We start from the raw sequence: 16,328 nt of genomic DNA on the forward strand, positions 1-16,328 counted from the left end.
ATGTGGTGGAACTTTGCTGGGAAAATGGTCTCTTGGTTTTTGTTGGGAAAATGGTCCTTTGATTCAGTAAAATTTTAGAGAAAATCAGATTTACATTTCAGATTGCCTATTATTAAATATGAGATCATTGCATATACCATAACTTCTGTGATACATTGTAGAAATCTGCAGAAAATGCAATTACCTTTGCCAGTCACAGACATATGCACTCGGAAATAAATTATTATATTAGATAGAGTGTAAATTTTAGAAGAGATAAGGTAAAAACCCTAATAAAAATAAACTATATAATGCAAAACAAAGATAAAAATATGTATTTTTTGTGTTCCTTGATGGTATAGTGATAACATCAAAATTGCTTCTGTTCAGATTAAGAAAGAATAAATATGCTTGGATGCAACTAAAATTAAGTTCAACAAAGTGAATCTCAAAAAATTTAAGCACCCTTTAATGCAAGCTAATGCTTTAGCTGCATATGTGTGTCTATAACATCATAAAAAAAGACAAAATGTTTTTGATTTGTTTTCTTTCACCAACACACTCAGAACAGAAAAGAATACATCACACAGATTTTAATATACAAATAATCTAAGATACACATGTAATAATTGTTATTTTAATAAAGGTTTCCATGCTTCAATTTTTGGTTTTGTTGTTGAATAAGGTACATAAGCATCTTTAGAGCCAGATAAATTCCTCTCGTGGTCTAGAAAAAACTTCCTTGGAGTTGGTGGGTGTGTTGAGGGTGGCTGATCTGTAGAGTGTTGCATCCAACGATGCCATTCAGGAGGAATCTGGGAACCATCATATTCCATTCTTCCCTCATATGGAAAAACAACAAATCTGTTTCTTCCAACAATGTAGCTATCATTTTCATAGTATTTATTTCCATATTTGTCCTCTCCAACTAGAGTGCCTACCCTTACATTACATTCTCGTAGCAAACGACGAAATGCATTTGAGTATCCACCAACATGCTTCAACACATTTTGCTGCTCTCTTATCCACTGTACAAGTTTAGACATTGTATCTTTAATAACAAGAGAAGGAAGTTATATAAGAGATGCAATGTGTTATTAAATGTACACACAGTACCTACAACCCATTTTAAGATTTTAGGTAGGCGTGTAATGAATTGCACATCTCGTGTGTGGTGTGCATGCAATGTTAAACAAATAAAATTTCAAGATGCAAAAGTAAGAACAAAACAGGGCTATTGTTTGGACGTGAGGAGCACATACGCAGAGTAAGTTCCATTAAGTTCACGACTAGGAATTTAAATCCATGTACCAAAAATAACTAGTGAAGTCATTGATTAAACTTTGTAAATACTTGTGGAATAAACAATATTTTATTGTAAATTAAAGCATGGAAAGTTGAACAGCAGCTCATAACGATATTATTACAATGCTAAGAACGCTAAACGATGGATCCTTACTTACTTACTTAAAATAATATTCCGTTGTTGTCAAAAAAAAAATTTTATTTCTTAATTCCATCTGTGTGAAACGGAGTATGGTTTTATCTCAGCTCTCGATCTCATCGTACGATTTTGATTTCTTTTCAGTCCCTTAAAGTTGGATTTCAATTTGGCCGGGGCATCCACGCGATCCGCCAACTAAATTTTGTTAGCTGCACAGGGTAATGTTGGCTGTTTCCTGTGTTTTTATTTAAACCGTTGTGATAAAGTTTTATGAAAAGTGGTATTACCCCTATCACTCAGGTGTGACACGGTTTACCTGTAATAAACGTTCAACCTGGTGTTAACAACGGGCTGTTTTGTGTATATTTTATTTAAGCTGAGATAAGTTTTTTTATGAAAAGGCCATTACGCCTATAGACATGTGTGGCACAGTTTAGCTGTAGTAAATGCTCAGTCCAGTGTCATGAATAATTTGATATTTACTAAAACTTATTATGCAAAATAAAATAATATTGACTCTTTTTTTTGCTATGACGGGGTAACAACAGGTTGTAAAATGTGCTAAAAGGGTATTAAGCATAAACCGTGTGCAACTCCGTTTATTGTACCAAGAGCTCAGTGCAGTGTTAACGACAGACAGTTTCCTGTGTTTCTGTTTAACCAAAGTTGCGTTAAAGTTTTCGAAAAAGGTTATTACACCTATATGGATGTGCAACATAGTTTATTCAAACTAAGCGCTCAGCCTGAAGTAAAATTCATTATTGAATTTTAATCGGGAACATTCTCCGAAAAATAAAAAAGAATGGTGGACTGTTTGTGCTGTGACGGGGTATCAATGAGTTGTAAACTGTGTTTTTATTTCAGCTTAAGTTATATTTTAAAAAATACATTAACACTAAATGAATGTGTGACACTGGTTGAGGTTCTTATTAGGCGCTGCACTGGGTGTTAAATTTTGTTAAATTTTTTTATTAGGTGCAAATGGTAACTTTAAAAATTGGACAATCAGATAAGCTGGCCTGTCCATGATATTTCTATGTAGATTTTTATAGTTGTTCCTTTTTTACTATTGTTATTAGGCCTACATAATACAAGGGAGAGAATAACATATCTCTGGCTATGTGCTTTAAAAAGTTTGACGTTCATCATTTTTCTTATATTATTTTACTAATATTTTTTTATTCTATAATGTTTTCATTGTTAATAAAAAATAAACTATTTTTAACCTATGTTTAAAAATTATCTTCAGTGGCCCCCAAAGCAAAGAAGTAATTGCTGCCTAAAAGTAAAGTGATTTTTCTGGGCATGCCACTAAAAATATTCGTTATTATTATTATTATTATTATTATTATTATTACTATTACTATTACTATTACTATTACTATTACTATTACTATTACTATTACTATTACTATTACTATTACTATTACTATTACTATTACTATTACTATTACTATTACTATTACTATTACTATTACTATTACTATTACTATTACTATTACTATTACTATTACTATTACTATTACTATTACTATTACTATTACTATTATTATTATTACCTGAAACTGATGTACTTGGACCCGCACACTACCGTCTAATACGAAAGTTTATGGTCCATGAGAAGTCGCAGAGAAACATTTATGGATAGGTTATGTTGTTTTATTTTATTTACATGGGGCATGCATGTGAGTTTGAGTGTCAGCACTGCTTATTTCAAGACCAGAAGATCGCCAAAAAGCGCAAAAAATTCTATATTTGTTGCGATGCGTTTTTAGCAAAGATGAAAGAAAAGCTTGTTCAAACGAAGCCAAATGGAAGCTAACGGGGGAGGGGGAGACGAAATGTAGACATTATTTATGTGTGTTTTTGCTGAAGAACAAAGACAATGAACTAACTATAGTGGCGCCGTAGATTAGTGGTTATAGCTCTCGTACTCTGTGCGGGAGACCGGGGTTCGATTCCTCTTGACGGCGATTCAACATGGGCGAGTGAATGTTACTATAACCCCGGGTTAACCCAAGCCATGTGAGGGAAATTGGGAAGATGGCACACTGTGTGGGCCGTTGGATGTTGCCGGGAGTTGTCTAGTAGAGCGCGGGCTCTAATTGGGTCTGCGTAGCTCAAAATGAGCATTAAATACTCTAGGACTCTCCATCTACGCCATGGCCCCTCCTGGAAATAATAGACAGGGTATATCCCTCGATATTTGTGAGGCTAGCCATGTAAAAATATGCACATCTACATCTCCCGTCATATATAATTGTTGCTGATAAATCCAAATATGCCACTCAATTTCCTCAAAAGTTCTTTCTCTCTTTTAAAATTTGATGATGTTAACCTTCATCCAAGAGAATAGCATAAACAGTTATAGGCTCAACCTACAAACGAGAGATCATTTGGTACAGGCATCAGATGCACCGAACCATGTTTCTTGATTAGAGGTAGTTTGTTGTATAGTTTGAATCAGCTATAAAGTATCTATGCAGATTTAACCTTAGCCTAATCAGTTGTTCTGCAGTCAGATTGGCTGAAACTAGCATTCACTTTGGTTGACATGTATTTGAAATAATTAACAAAAACATTTAGCTTGACAAACATTATGTCACACAGAATTCATTGTTTTGTTACGCCAATTATTGTTTTGTTAGGCCAATTATTTATTGTAATCAATGCTGGCTGTGCATTCCAAATACCAGAACATATATACTCATTCTCAGGGTCGGAATGTCTTTCCATTGAGAAAAAAACAGGGACATTTCATGATCGAACTCTCACAAAAGAAGCTTGGATTAAACAAGAACTACAAGTACCTAAATTAAACTAAAGTTAACAGGTATATAAAAACTCTCTGAAACCTCCACAATGTCAGGTTTAGAGTTAGATTGGATAAAAAAAACATCCCCTCTTAAATGAAGAGGTAACCAGGGGTGAATTGTGCATTCCCTCAAATTATAATGGCTACCATGAAAAATACCAACCTGTAATTGGTTTAAAAGTATCATGTACTATTTGTCGACCGGGAGAATGACGAATAAGCTTGGTTTGAGCTGGTATATTATAGCACAAGCATCACTTAATTGTAGTAAACAAATATGACAGAACAAAAAATCCCTAGAACACAGGATTGTTTGTAAGTTGAGCCTAACTCAAAACTGCTTATGATCCCTTCCAGAAAAAATTGACGGGTATTTTCCTCAAAATTAGTAAGGCTAACAACATTAAATATAAATCACTACTACTGCGCACCAGGTAGCCACAAAAACCTGCAAAGTTCCGTAAACTTTTGTAAACATTGCTGGCAACAAGTAATCTAATAATTAGCTTATAGCTAGCTAGCTAGCTAGCTAGCTATACACAACATCTTCAGATGACAGGGAGTGAAGTTATTTGTTCCAAAATTCAAAATATAGACTGTGGCTAAACATTAGGAGACATAAAGCAGATAAAAAAATAAAAGTTCGAGGAAGAGAGGAGGTAGGTTAAATTGTGCTACTTCTGTCGCCATTATTGTTTTAATTTTTTTATAAATACAGGACCCAGGACCCCAAAAAACATTTCTAGTCTATTTATATGGCGTAAATAAAACGCATTGCTTTATAGATACTAATAGGTTTATGCGATTTACCTAGATTGGATGTGTGCAATTTAAAAGTATTAATATCGCTAAAGGAGTCATAAACACTTATGGGTATTTGCGCTAAAGGACAACGTTACACCCACAATTCTTTTAGAACACATTACATTTGCACGTGTTAGTTAAATTTATTAGGAATTCCAGAGCAAAGAAAGATAGCAATAAAATCGCAGACCAATCTCGTTCCTCAGGATGTTTGCTTCTGGGATTCACATTAAAAGTTCTAAGTTAATCGCAAAAACAAAAAATAATTAACAGAGAGTTAATCATGTATAACGTAAAAAAATTATTTGAAATTCCTTCACACTGTCTACAGTGTGCTTGGTGCAACCTCGATCCCAGGGCTCTTTGTCTCTTTTTATAACGGGTTTCACCGCCTCGTTATAAAAAAGACTAAGAGACCTGGTATCAAAGTTGGGCTGGGTGTACAACTTTTGAAGAAGTGAAAAACACTACTATTTTTGTGTTTTCAACGCAAAAACTTCATCTCCATTTATCGCAAATAGCTCTCAGTAGAAGAATGGCAAACTATTCGAGCAACCGTCCTAAAATCTACAAAATGCGACTTTGACATAAGAAATATTGAATATATACAGCAAAAATAGCATCGATAGGAGTATATATGTTTTGCAAAGGTGATTTAAAGAATTCATTATATCAAAGCAATGACAAAAGTGCTCAAATGTTCCGTTTTTTTCACGAAAAATTTACAGGCTTGTATTAAACACTTCTTTTCCATTTTCTGCCTTAAAACTGGATTATCATTTGCAAATTTTCTGTATCGAAACCTAATTTATAAGACCTATGAAACTTGGATTTTTCCAAAGAAAAAAGAACCTTATTAAGAACGTACTGCATTCTCTGGTAGATTATTAAAAAAAAATAATGAGAGTCTAAAATTAATATGTAACATTCTTTCTTCTATTTTACTGTTATGTTAGTAACTTTAACATATGAATTTCTTTTAATCCTTAATCTGACATTTATATTTCCCTATCTTTGGAAAGAACATAAAGAACACAGGTTGAAAAAGCTTTATAAATGAGCACATCCATCATCAGTAAAAAACGTATAGAGTGATTTAATGTATGCAAAAATTTTAGTAATCTCGCCTCCCCTAAACTTTATTTGTCATATTTCCCTAAGATTAGTCACCTATAGGAAAGTAGGTAGTATGGTGTAGAAGCGTGTATAGTGGGGGAGAGAGTATAGTCAATTGTTGGCAGCAGTCTGGTATTATTTTTGTTCTTTTCCAACCTCGTCCCCAAGGTATTTTTTTCTTTTTGATTAATTTGATCGCTCCGTAATAACGGCTCAGGAGCGACAAGGCTCTAAGTATGGGGTTAGTTCTTTTCCTGGTTTTAAGAGTAGCGTTTAGCAGATGTTGAAACTTATAAACTCTATTCTGCAGTTTATAATTTAATGAGAAAAATATTATCTTAATAAGACAATATTATCTTCCCGGGCTTATCGTGCCTATCTCACAATCCGGTAATTTTAAAAGGGTTTGAAAGTTTTTAATGGATTTTTATTGAGACAAAAACTAGGAATTTTCAAAATTTGACAAATGAACGTTTACATTTAGGGTCTGAAATACCCCCAATTCCCGTCACCGCAAGGCCGAAACACCGACATGCAATCTAAGTATAAGCTTTTTCTCTGATAAGAATATGCTTTATAAGAATATCAGGCTGGGATTTCAGTTTAAAAACAATAAGCCTATTGCTAAGAACAATACTGAAATAAGAATATTGATCAGTTTGGTTATAATATTGATATGCTTATAAAAGTGTGTATCAATTAACTCAATGATTCAAGAACTAAATACTCGAGTTTCAGACCTTTTAAATTTATTGCGAAGTAAATAAACGTCTAATTCGTCATCTAAATAACAAAGTTTATATTCTGTGAATTAACAATTCATTCTTTTATAATTAATTCGTTAGTAGGGTATCTATAGCAACCATTTTCAACTTTAAAAATGGTAGCAGATAATAACAGATCTTTTTTATGAATGTAAACATTAATTTCTCTTGGAGCAATTAAAACGTAATGAAAGTAAAGTAGAAGTTGCCATGGGGGAAATAAATGTTAGTAAAATGGTAGCGCTGTGGCAAAACAACATGTTTGTTATCTGTTATGTGAAAGTAGGTAAGGTAGAGAAAAGTTGCCAAAAGTTTCAGTTCTAGAGATATTGTGGCTACCAACGATAAAGCCGCGTTCATTGTTTAAGTGTATAGTATATAAAACCTTAAGCAAACACTTCTAAATTCAACCAGTGGTTGCGCAAAGTGTCTCTTCCACAAATTTATTAGCAAAGCACATATAGTAAAAATGGGATGTGGAGCAAGTCGGGTGAAATGTCCGAAGTGTGAAAAATTTGAATCAAAAGACGGAGAAAGTTTGTTAAATCACGTCGAAAAAGAACATACTATAATATGTAGCACTTGTGGACTCAAAGGATTCTCGTCAATGGATGCGCTGTCGAACCATTTCCAAAAATTACACATCGGTATTGACGATTCTTATGAAGACGGAGATATAAATACGGATGTCGTCGACGTAGTTAATGGTTCTTATAATGAAGCATCAATAATGTGCCCTAAATGCAACGATGTTAGTTTTAATGATGGTGAAACGTTTTTGGAACATTTGCAAACTAGCCATGAGCTTGCATTACATTCTGTTTGCGAAATTGCTAACAACAACAATAACAACAACAACAACAACAACAACATGTCGGCACCGAAACTTAATAAAAACTTAAAAGTCGGCGACAAAATTCTTGCTATGTGGTCTCGGTCGAAGTGGCAATATTTTCACGCTACAATAGTCAGATGCATTCCAAGTGAATTGAAATATGAGATTGACTGGGATGATGGAGATACCACAGGTGTGTGTAAATCTTTGTGTATTTTTTTCGTTAAGTAAAAACATAAGAAGAGGGGGTCGATTTAAATAATCACACGTACGTCCAAGGATAATGTCTATTAGGCGCTTGGACTCATCTTTTTTCTTAAAACTGTCTGTGCAAAATAAAAATCGGATTCCTGTTACTTTCTAATCGTAATGGTGCACAACCTCGCACCCAGAGATTCTTGCTTTTTTAATATTGAGGCCTTTTCAGGCCGGGATTTGTGGGGCTCTAAAAAGCCGGGGGCGGGGGCTTAAAAAAACCTTGTTTCCAAAAGCGATGGAGAAAAGTTAAAATAAAATTGGGTAACATTATCCAGAATGTCTAGAATGACGTCATCATAAGTTACTATGACAACAACCGTGGTTTTACACGAAAATATTTATATCATATTTTAATCCAGAAGCTAAGTAAGTATGATGAAAAGTCACCCCATTTCAACCCCTGATACAGTATGCTTCCGCAGTTGTTACATCATATTATTAAATTTTCTTTCGTAGGTCGCATTGTAGACTATTATAACGTAGCCGTTGATAAAGTCCCAGATGTAAAAAATGTGGGCATTGGAAGTATCATTCTGTTCCCACAAGGACAATACCAAGCGAGCGGCACTCAATTAACCGGCGGTAAGAGATGGCACCAGGGAAAGATAACCAACATATACAAACGAGACAACACAACGTACTATGATGGCGTACATACGAAAGGTACCGAAGATGGAAAATGGGTGACGCATAAAGGATTTTCAAAACATTTTACAAGATACCAACTAGAGGATTTCCGAGTGGGTCCAAATGTTTTTGATATAATAGAAGACACGAGTGATGCTACTAAAACTGAAGATATTGATATCTATTTTTCATTTTCTGGTAGCGACGGCGGATTTACGAAGGTTGATAGCAATATTTGCGATCCGGCTGATATTGTTGCTGATTTGAAAGTAAAAGGGTTGAATGTAGTGAATGGTTCTAAGGATAATAAAAATGAGGAGTTGAAAGTAAAACTGCAGAAAATGAAAAATTCTAAGGTTTTTGTAGCGTGCATTACAGACGAGTACGCTTTAAACGATGATTGTCGAATGGAGTTTCAATATGCTAAATCAACGTTGAAAAAACCGGTTGTGCCTTTAGTTTTCGGCGACGGAATGGAATGGATGATGACCGTAGTAGGTAGAGAGTCAGTTTTTTGTTAATAATACGTGCACTGTTTTTTTACTGCTTATGTGAATTGTTTATGGTCTTAAGAAAGAACTGAGCTTTTAGTAATGAAAAGCTTATTTGGGTTTTTTTTAAATGCCATACAAGTTTAGTGTCTCACTTCTCCAATTGCTTACAAAATAAACAAAGAAATCCATAATGGCTGCAGAAACCAAGTTGTCAATGAAACAACTTTTTTCATTGTTATTATAAAACTTCTTTATATAAAGTTTTTACATTCCTACAAACCTCCTCTCCGCGGTATTCAATCTGTTCAAAATAAAACCACTGCTGAGTAATTTATTGCTGCTTGCAGACGGAATCGTGGGTTTACCACAGATTAAGAACTAGTTTAACTTTAATGCTCCTTGCTGTTTTTAAACTGGTACCGAAGAATTGTGTTTAAATGATGATAAATTGGAACCATGTTTTTAATCCATTCTTTTTTGTAACCTATCAACATTTCAATTCTTACTACTAGTGTTTATCCTGTAAAAAAACAGCGGGTATTCACAACAACTGGGTTCGATGTTGAGGTATTCATTCACCCGCTGTATATATATGACTATGTATAGGACTACTTCGTGCAGTTTTAGCAAAGAGTGGCGTTTTAGCACAATCTCGTCCCCAGGGACTATTTTGCGCCAGAATGCATACTAGAAAGCAACAAAGCAGCTCTGGAGACGAGGTTGTGATTTATCAGTCATTTCAGACAGGGAACGTGTATTAGTATAACAGATTATACTTTTTATAACTATGATTATTCTTTAGGTATGTTGTTGGCAGGAGAACTGTACATACATTTTAAGGACAAGAGTGTTCAAAAGCTAAAATTTGAGGAAATGCTAAAGTCACTGTCACAGCATATATCGAAAAATATTGATTCGACTGTTGACGAAGACGAAAAGCATTCAAATCTGCCCCCGGGTATGTACTTCATAACATAATGATTAGCTGAAGTTTATATATGAAATCACATAGGGTTCTTTTTAATATCGAAACGGCGAATTGTTTAGTTAATTTTAAAAAATGACGTAATTCTCCATTAGTATTCCGCCAACAAATTTTAACTCGCTGGTAAAAGCCGGAAATGCAAACATTGCGCAATAATATAACTGCGCATGTGCATTTGCTGAATTTTGTTGCGTCTTGCTTTTATGGAAATTCGCTTCTAGAGTGAAATGAATTGATTATATAAATTTATCTGCTATTATCTTCCCCAGGGGTTCTTGCCTCTTTTAGTATTCAGACCGGCGGCAAGGTAAGCGCTGGCGGCTTTAACATCAGGCAACAAAGCCTGTAGACGAGGATGCTATTATTTGCTTGATATATACAAGATAAAGGTATATGCGCGGAAGTGGCTTAATTTGTGTATATAAGTGTACCTTGCTGGACATATTTTGTGATTTAGTGAAAAATGTTTTACGCTTTGAGGGATTTATTTTTTGCGAGCACGCCAGAAATATATTTGCAGATTCGTATTTTTGCAAATTCGAGGCCTTCAATATTTCTGATATGTCTAATTTTTCAACCTCGACTTCCGGGATCTTTGTCTCGTTTTTATAACGGGAAGGCGAGACGGAATAGACCTTAAAGCCTGATTATATAAGGCGAGTTGGCTCGGTGTTGAATCGCCGCGTGCTAAGCATGATAAAATTAAACAGCTCCGCATAATGGCAGATTGCTACTAAAAAAGATTTGAAATTATATGAGGTGAGTCAACCTGCCTAGGCGGACTGGCTCGTTTTTTTAACCCGGAACGGGTTGATTAGGCGCGTTGACTTGGTTCATATAATATCACTTTGCCGAGCCAGGGCCGGGTTAAAAAGAAGAGCATGCGCATTGTGATTTAAAACAGAAAAAGCACGATAATGGCGAGCGAAGCAGCAGACAAGAAGCTTAAGTGGACTTCAGAACTTGTGGAGCAGCTTACGCGGATTTTCTTGTTTGTGCTGTAAACGTTTTAAAAGTTCGTCTTGTTAAAAAATATGTCAATGACAAATACAGAACACCTTGGATTTGGAATAACAAACTATTGGCGGCCCAAATACTTAATGGTAACTTCCCTTGTTTGTTTACATCTTGCATCCGCCATCTTCAAAAAAATACGCACATTTTTTTTTTAACCCGGCAGCAGTGTAGGCTTGACCCGGGTTTTTCAAACGGGCTGGCCCGCCAACCGGGTCAACACCTAGCCAACTCGCCTCATATAATCAGGCTTTTAAATAAAAAAAAATTTTCTTGACGTCCCTTATATTAAAAAGAGAAAAAAAAGAAACCCTAGGATCGAGGTTGCTAATTTTTATTAATTTGTTTTATATTTTTGCATAGGTGACGTTTTTATATCATACTGCTGGTCAAATTCGTACCTAGCCCAGCAAAACAAACAAATAAATACATTCTCAGGTACAGAATTTTCAGATCCGAGGTTGATATCATCTCATCTAAATGAAGAAGGTATAGTCACCTGGCTTGATATTGAACGCTTAAAATCAGCGGACAAAAATGCAGGTCTATTTGAACAACTGACAAAAGCCTTAAGAGAGGCTAAAGTTTTCGTGCCGTTTATTAGTGACGAATACGCGAAAAGCGCGAATTGTAGGATGGAATTGCAATTTTCTTTGAAATATCTTGGCAAAAGAGTTATTCCAGTTGTTGTTGGGAAAGGAAGTATGTGGAAAGAAACAGCAGTTGGAATGCTTCTGGAATCGAACGATGTGAAAATCATAAACTTGCAAAATGAGGATAATGAAACAAGCTTCAGGATAAAATTAAAAGAAATAATCAAAGCAATAAAGAAGAATTTAAATGTCAAAACAAGTCCAAGAAAACAAAAGCTTTCTCGCGCTCCGACAATGGGTGATCATGTTATATGCCATCACGTTAATTATTGCTATTACACTGCTACTGTGATCGGTTATAATATCTCCACGATGGAGTACACTGTCAACTGGGATGATGGAGATCCTTCAGGAAGAGTACAAATGTATAATCAAGTAAGCTAAGATATTATCTCCCAACTTCGACCACAGGCCTTTTTTCTCCTTTCGTCCCGTTATAAAAAAAATAAAAAAACCGTGTGGTCAAGGTTGCTTATTTCTTTTGTCAAACTCCTTCTCAGATCCCAAAGATATTTATCTTTGCGAATCTGATGTCAAAGCTGATCTTATTTTTTTGCAAAGTTGCAGTTTTCTGGAGAAGCATTTGCAAGGAATAAAGCTTCTGTTCATACTTCGCAGTATTTATTTTTGCATGTTGGGTCACAAAGAAAAACATTTGTGTACATACTGCCCAAAATCGCAAAGATAAACCTAGGATAACATCAGCAAAATTAACCCCTGTTGATACATCAATTCTGGATTTTTTAACAACCTTATTCCTAAAGCCCTTTATTGCTTATTTGGAGCCTAAGAGCATAAAGGTAAAAGTTTAATCGAGATCATTTCCATCGCCTGCTCCCATTTCTTTATTAGGACAGCGCCGATGTCAAAATAGATTCAAGATGCCCTGGGGACAAGGTTGTGCAACATCTTTTTAATATAATTTTTATAATACCTTTTTTCAATTTTAGGTGGCACTAGATGTTGTACCAGATCCAGATGACGTGGGAGTTGACTCAATTATATTCTTTCCGCAAGGTTCTTATGGTGCAACCGTTGGCAACAATGATGGGGGTATCCGTTACCATGAAGGGATTATCACCAAGGTGACCAAAACAGCAAATGATATATTATTTAACGGACATCACACACGTGGCGTAGAAGATGGTAAGTCCTGTAGGTATAGAGGATACGAATATGAATTTCTAAATATTAGCATTCAAGAAATCAGAATAGCGCCATCAGCATTAGACGCCGTTGCAAGATAGTTGGAATTTTGGGAGAAATAAAGATCCTACAAAACGAGTCAGCTACATGGTGGATGCCATAAAGAGAGAAAATGAAGCGAAGCTGTCTTATTAGAATAGGAAAATACTTTTTCAAACATAGCTATAGGAGACTTGGGACAAATCCGTTCATGCAAAGAGATCCCTATAAAACAAAGAAAAATTCAAGGAAGAATTTTTAAACGCATATGGATTGCGGTATTCCAAACCATTCGCTCTGCTCAAAAGATTATGACATGTGCTATGAACTGTGTGTATTCTAAAATTAGTAGTGATAGATACTTATTACAAGTCATATTAGGTAACTTGTAGTTTGCATCTTATGAATATTAATATAACCAATCAACAGAATATACACATCTATATACACAAGAAATCCATTTTGCTATCATATTTGTTTTCCATGGTAGCTAGTATGTGTTCAATGCTTAAGACTTTATTTTAATACACACACTGCGCAAGTTTATTTGTTTTTGTTTCATATCTTTTAAAAAAAGTTTTTTACCTTTAGTGAAGATCTAGTCTCTCATCTTCAAGAACAGCTTGGTCATTATGAAAATAAAATAGATTTTTTATATGAACAGGTGTGATCTATATAGTACTTCTTCATACATCGTTCCTTAAAAATTTAAAGCAGGGTAGAAATTTTTTCTAAGGCAACTCCAATCAAAATGGCCTCTCCTAGGTGACCATTTATTGCTCTCTTAACTGTCAAAACCAAATCGTTGGCAGTGTTTAGTTTTCTGCACACATTTTATATTAGTTATTTAGCTGGGGGATAGGGCTTTGTGCCTGGGGGATAGGTCTTCCCTTTTGGTATCGCACGGCCTACAAAGACGAAAATTATTATAATAAATCACGAGGCCCAGGAGCTTGAAGATTTCCGCCATGAAGTTTCATAATTTCTATGACAATTGCATAAAATACAAGTGAATAGATAAAAAAATTACATATATTTTCTAAAAAAGTTTAAAAATTTAATGCACAATAGCTCTCTGAGTACTCCTTTAATTAAGATAACAGAGTTTTTTGGCTCAGCCAGGATGTCTCTTACTTTAATGGAGATTTTCTGAACATTTCTTAAAATTCATTTCAGCAAGATCTCTGTCAATCTATTTGCGATTTAGTAGTGACTACCTATAATCACAGCCTTATGTTAATAACTGTGTTTTTTATATAAAAAAGACGTGCATTATTAGCATTTATAAAGCAGACAAATCCGTTAACATAAATTTTATTCAAAAAGTCGCCTAAATTCACTTAGATACTCGGATTCTCCCTTCCTTAGGGTGTTAGGGTTAGAACCAATCTCGTTCCCAAGACTTTTTGTTTCTCATTAGCGTTGCGCTTATTGATAGGTCTGACTTCGTCTGATATCCAGAAAGAGACAACGTGTCCTGGGATCGTGGTTGGGCTAGAAATTTATTGGGGGAGTGGGATAACTTACAAATACCCAATCTTATAATATGAATATTTCACAAAATTGTAAGTTAAGAAAAATTCTTTTAATCCAAGATTTGTGAGTTCTGTTGGCTACTCGCTACTACAAAAAACTTTAACCTGACAAGTCTAGGTTGAATTAGTATTCACTTTTGTTTCAATGGATTGGTTGAAAATGAAACGATGGAAATTACCATGGCCTATGTTTAGCCTAGGTAACACTAATTTTGCGGTGTTCGGGTTCCCATTGTCCTCCTTCTTTTCATTTATCGTCCATAGGCACATTTAGTTGCGCAACGGAAAGGTTTATACGGAACGAAACGAAAATGAAAATATTCTGTGGAAAAAAATCTTGTACGGAAAAAAAAGCATAAAAATAAAAGTGAGTAAATAAGAATAAACAGACTTGGCTTCCTTGGGGATGTGAGCGTTGATTTTGACTTTAAGTCAAAGTGTGCGTATGCTTTATTTGCCTAGAAAATTCCCTAAGATGAAAGTCCTTAATCCGCCCCTGTTGACAACTATATACTCCAAAAGACGCAATAAAAATAACGATAGTAGCTAATAATTAAATGAAACAAAAAGCATCCAGTCCAGGATGCGTGAAAGGCGAATTTTATCTAGCTATTAATTGACGATTTTAAAACTTTGACGGCCAATACTTTTTCAAGCATTCCTGAATGCTGCTACTACCAACCTTATTCTATCCTCTAGCACCACCTGAAGAAAAATGGAATTAAATAGCTCTGGAGTACGAGGATAAATGAAATTTTCCCTGATATATGTAGTATCAAGGATATAATCAGGGAGGTTTGTACAATAGATGGAAACATGTGGTGATTCGGGCTCCATCTCGGTTTGGTTCTTCTTTGTCTTCAACTGCTATAACTGAACTGCAAGAATACAGGTTTTGATGGCAATCTGGGAGATTTTAACTATTTATTTTCTTCAATTAGGATGGTTAAGCGAATTTTAATCTTGGATGCGCCATTTAAATGACAAATCCGCAAAATTTATCTAAATTATTTATTTATTTATTTAAAAAAAAAAACGTAATTGAAAAAATACATTTTGAGGATAAAACTTTTTACACTTTCAAATAGGTAGAAAATACTAAAAAATAAGAACAAGTTCTGTCGGAGCATGCCTAATCAGAAGAAAACCTCTCTGGAAGCATTTTTTATGGTTGCGACTAGAAGTTTCAAGATATGCCTATATAAGCAAACCGGAAAATCAACATTAGCCAAGATACTTTAGTTAAATTTTTACGTCATGGCAAGTCCAACGTAGCCTTGTTAACTAAGCTTTCTTCCAGGATATCATATTCAGGTTTTAACCGAAAGCTTAGACGCAAACAAATGTCAGAGCAAATCCCTAAAATTTAAATCCACCTCATAGAACCCCGAATTACAATCAATCGATCAGCACAAAATTGGCGTGACCACGTCTTACCCTCTTAAACAATTCAAGAATTCAATATATTTATGCGGGTGAGCGAGGCCATTTCCGCTCTAAACAAATGATTTCCTGATAGTGAGCAAAGAATAATAGCATTAACCAATCAGGAAGTGCGGTCAGTTTTCTGGCCGCAAAAAAATCGTTTGAGAAACTCAGCATAATTTTTCTAACCTTTAACTATTCTGATTTTCTGTTGGTAAGAAAAAATTATGTTTTTGGCTAAGTCGAACGTGTCTTCGGTGGCTAATCTAATATTAGTAACAGGTGTTTGCAACTGTTTAGCGTGAATTCGACATTATATAAGTTAAATTACATGATGGTTAATACGATGGACCCTCTGGCTCACGTTTCTTCTTAAAAAAAACACTTCTCTTTTT

General features: G+C 34.8%; 2 protein-coding genes across 2 annotated transcripts; one reads left to right on the forward strand and one right to left on the reverse strand.

The window, feature by feature from the left end:
- Positions 1-509: 509 nt before the first annotated feature.
- Positions 510-1,058, reverse strand: LOC130640820 (NADH dehydrogenase [ubiquinone] 1 alpha subcomplex subunit 12-like). The gene has a single exon (XM_057447383.1). It carries the CDS (start codon positions 1,023-1,025, stop codon positions 612-614), a length of 414 nt encoding a protein of 137 aa, XP_057303366.1. The 5' UTR covers positions 1,026-1,058; the 3' UTR covers positions 510-611.
- Positions 1,059-7,052: 5,994 nt separating this feature from the next.
- Positions 7,053-13,514, forward strand: LOC130640821 (uncharacterized). The gene is made up of 5 exons (XM_057447384.1): positions 7,053-7,950; positions 8,472-9,140; positions 9,939-10,094; positions 11,499-12,163; positions 12,739-13,514. Exons 1-5 carry the CDS (start codon positions 7,392-7,394, stop codon positions 13,033-13,035), a joined length of 2,346 nt encoding a protein of 781 aa, XP_057303367.1. The 5' UTR covers positions 7,053-7,391; the 3' UTR covers positions 13,036-13,514.
- The last annotated feature ends 2,814 nt before the right edge of the window (positions 13,515-16,328 follow it).

Source organism: Hydractinia symbiolongicarpus, chromosome 4 (genome assembly GCF_029227915.1).
Source record: "Hydractinia symbiolongicarpus strain clone_291-10 chromosome 4, HSymV2.1, whole genome shotgun sequence".
Lineage (NCBI taxonomy): Eukaryota > Metazoa > Cnidaria > Hydrozoa > Anthoathecata > Hydractiniidae > Hydractinia > Hydractinia symbiolongicarpus.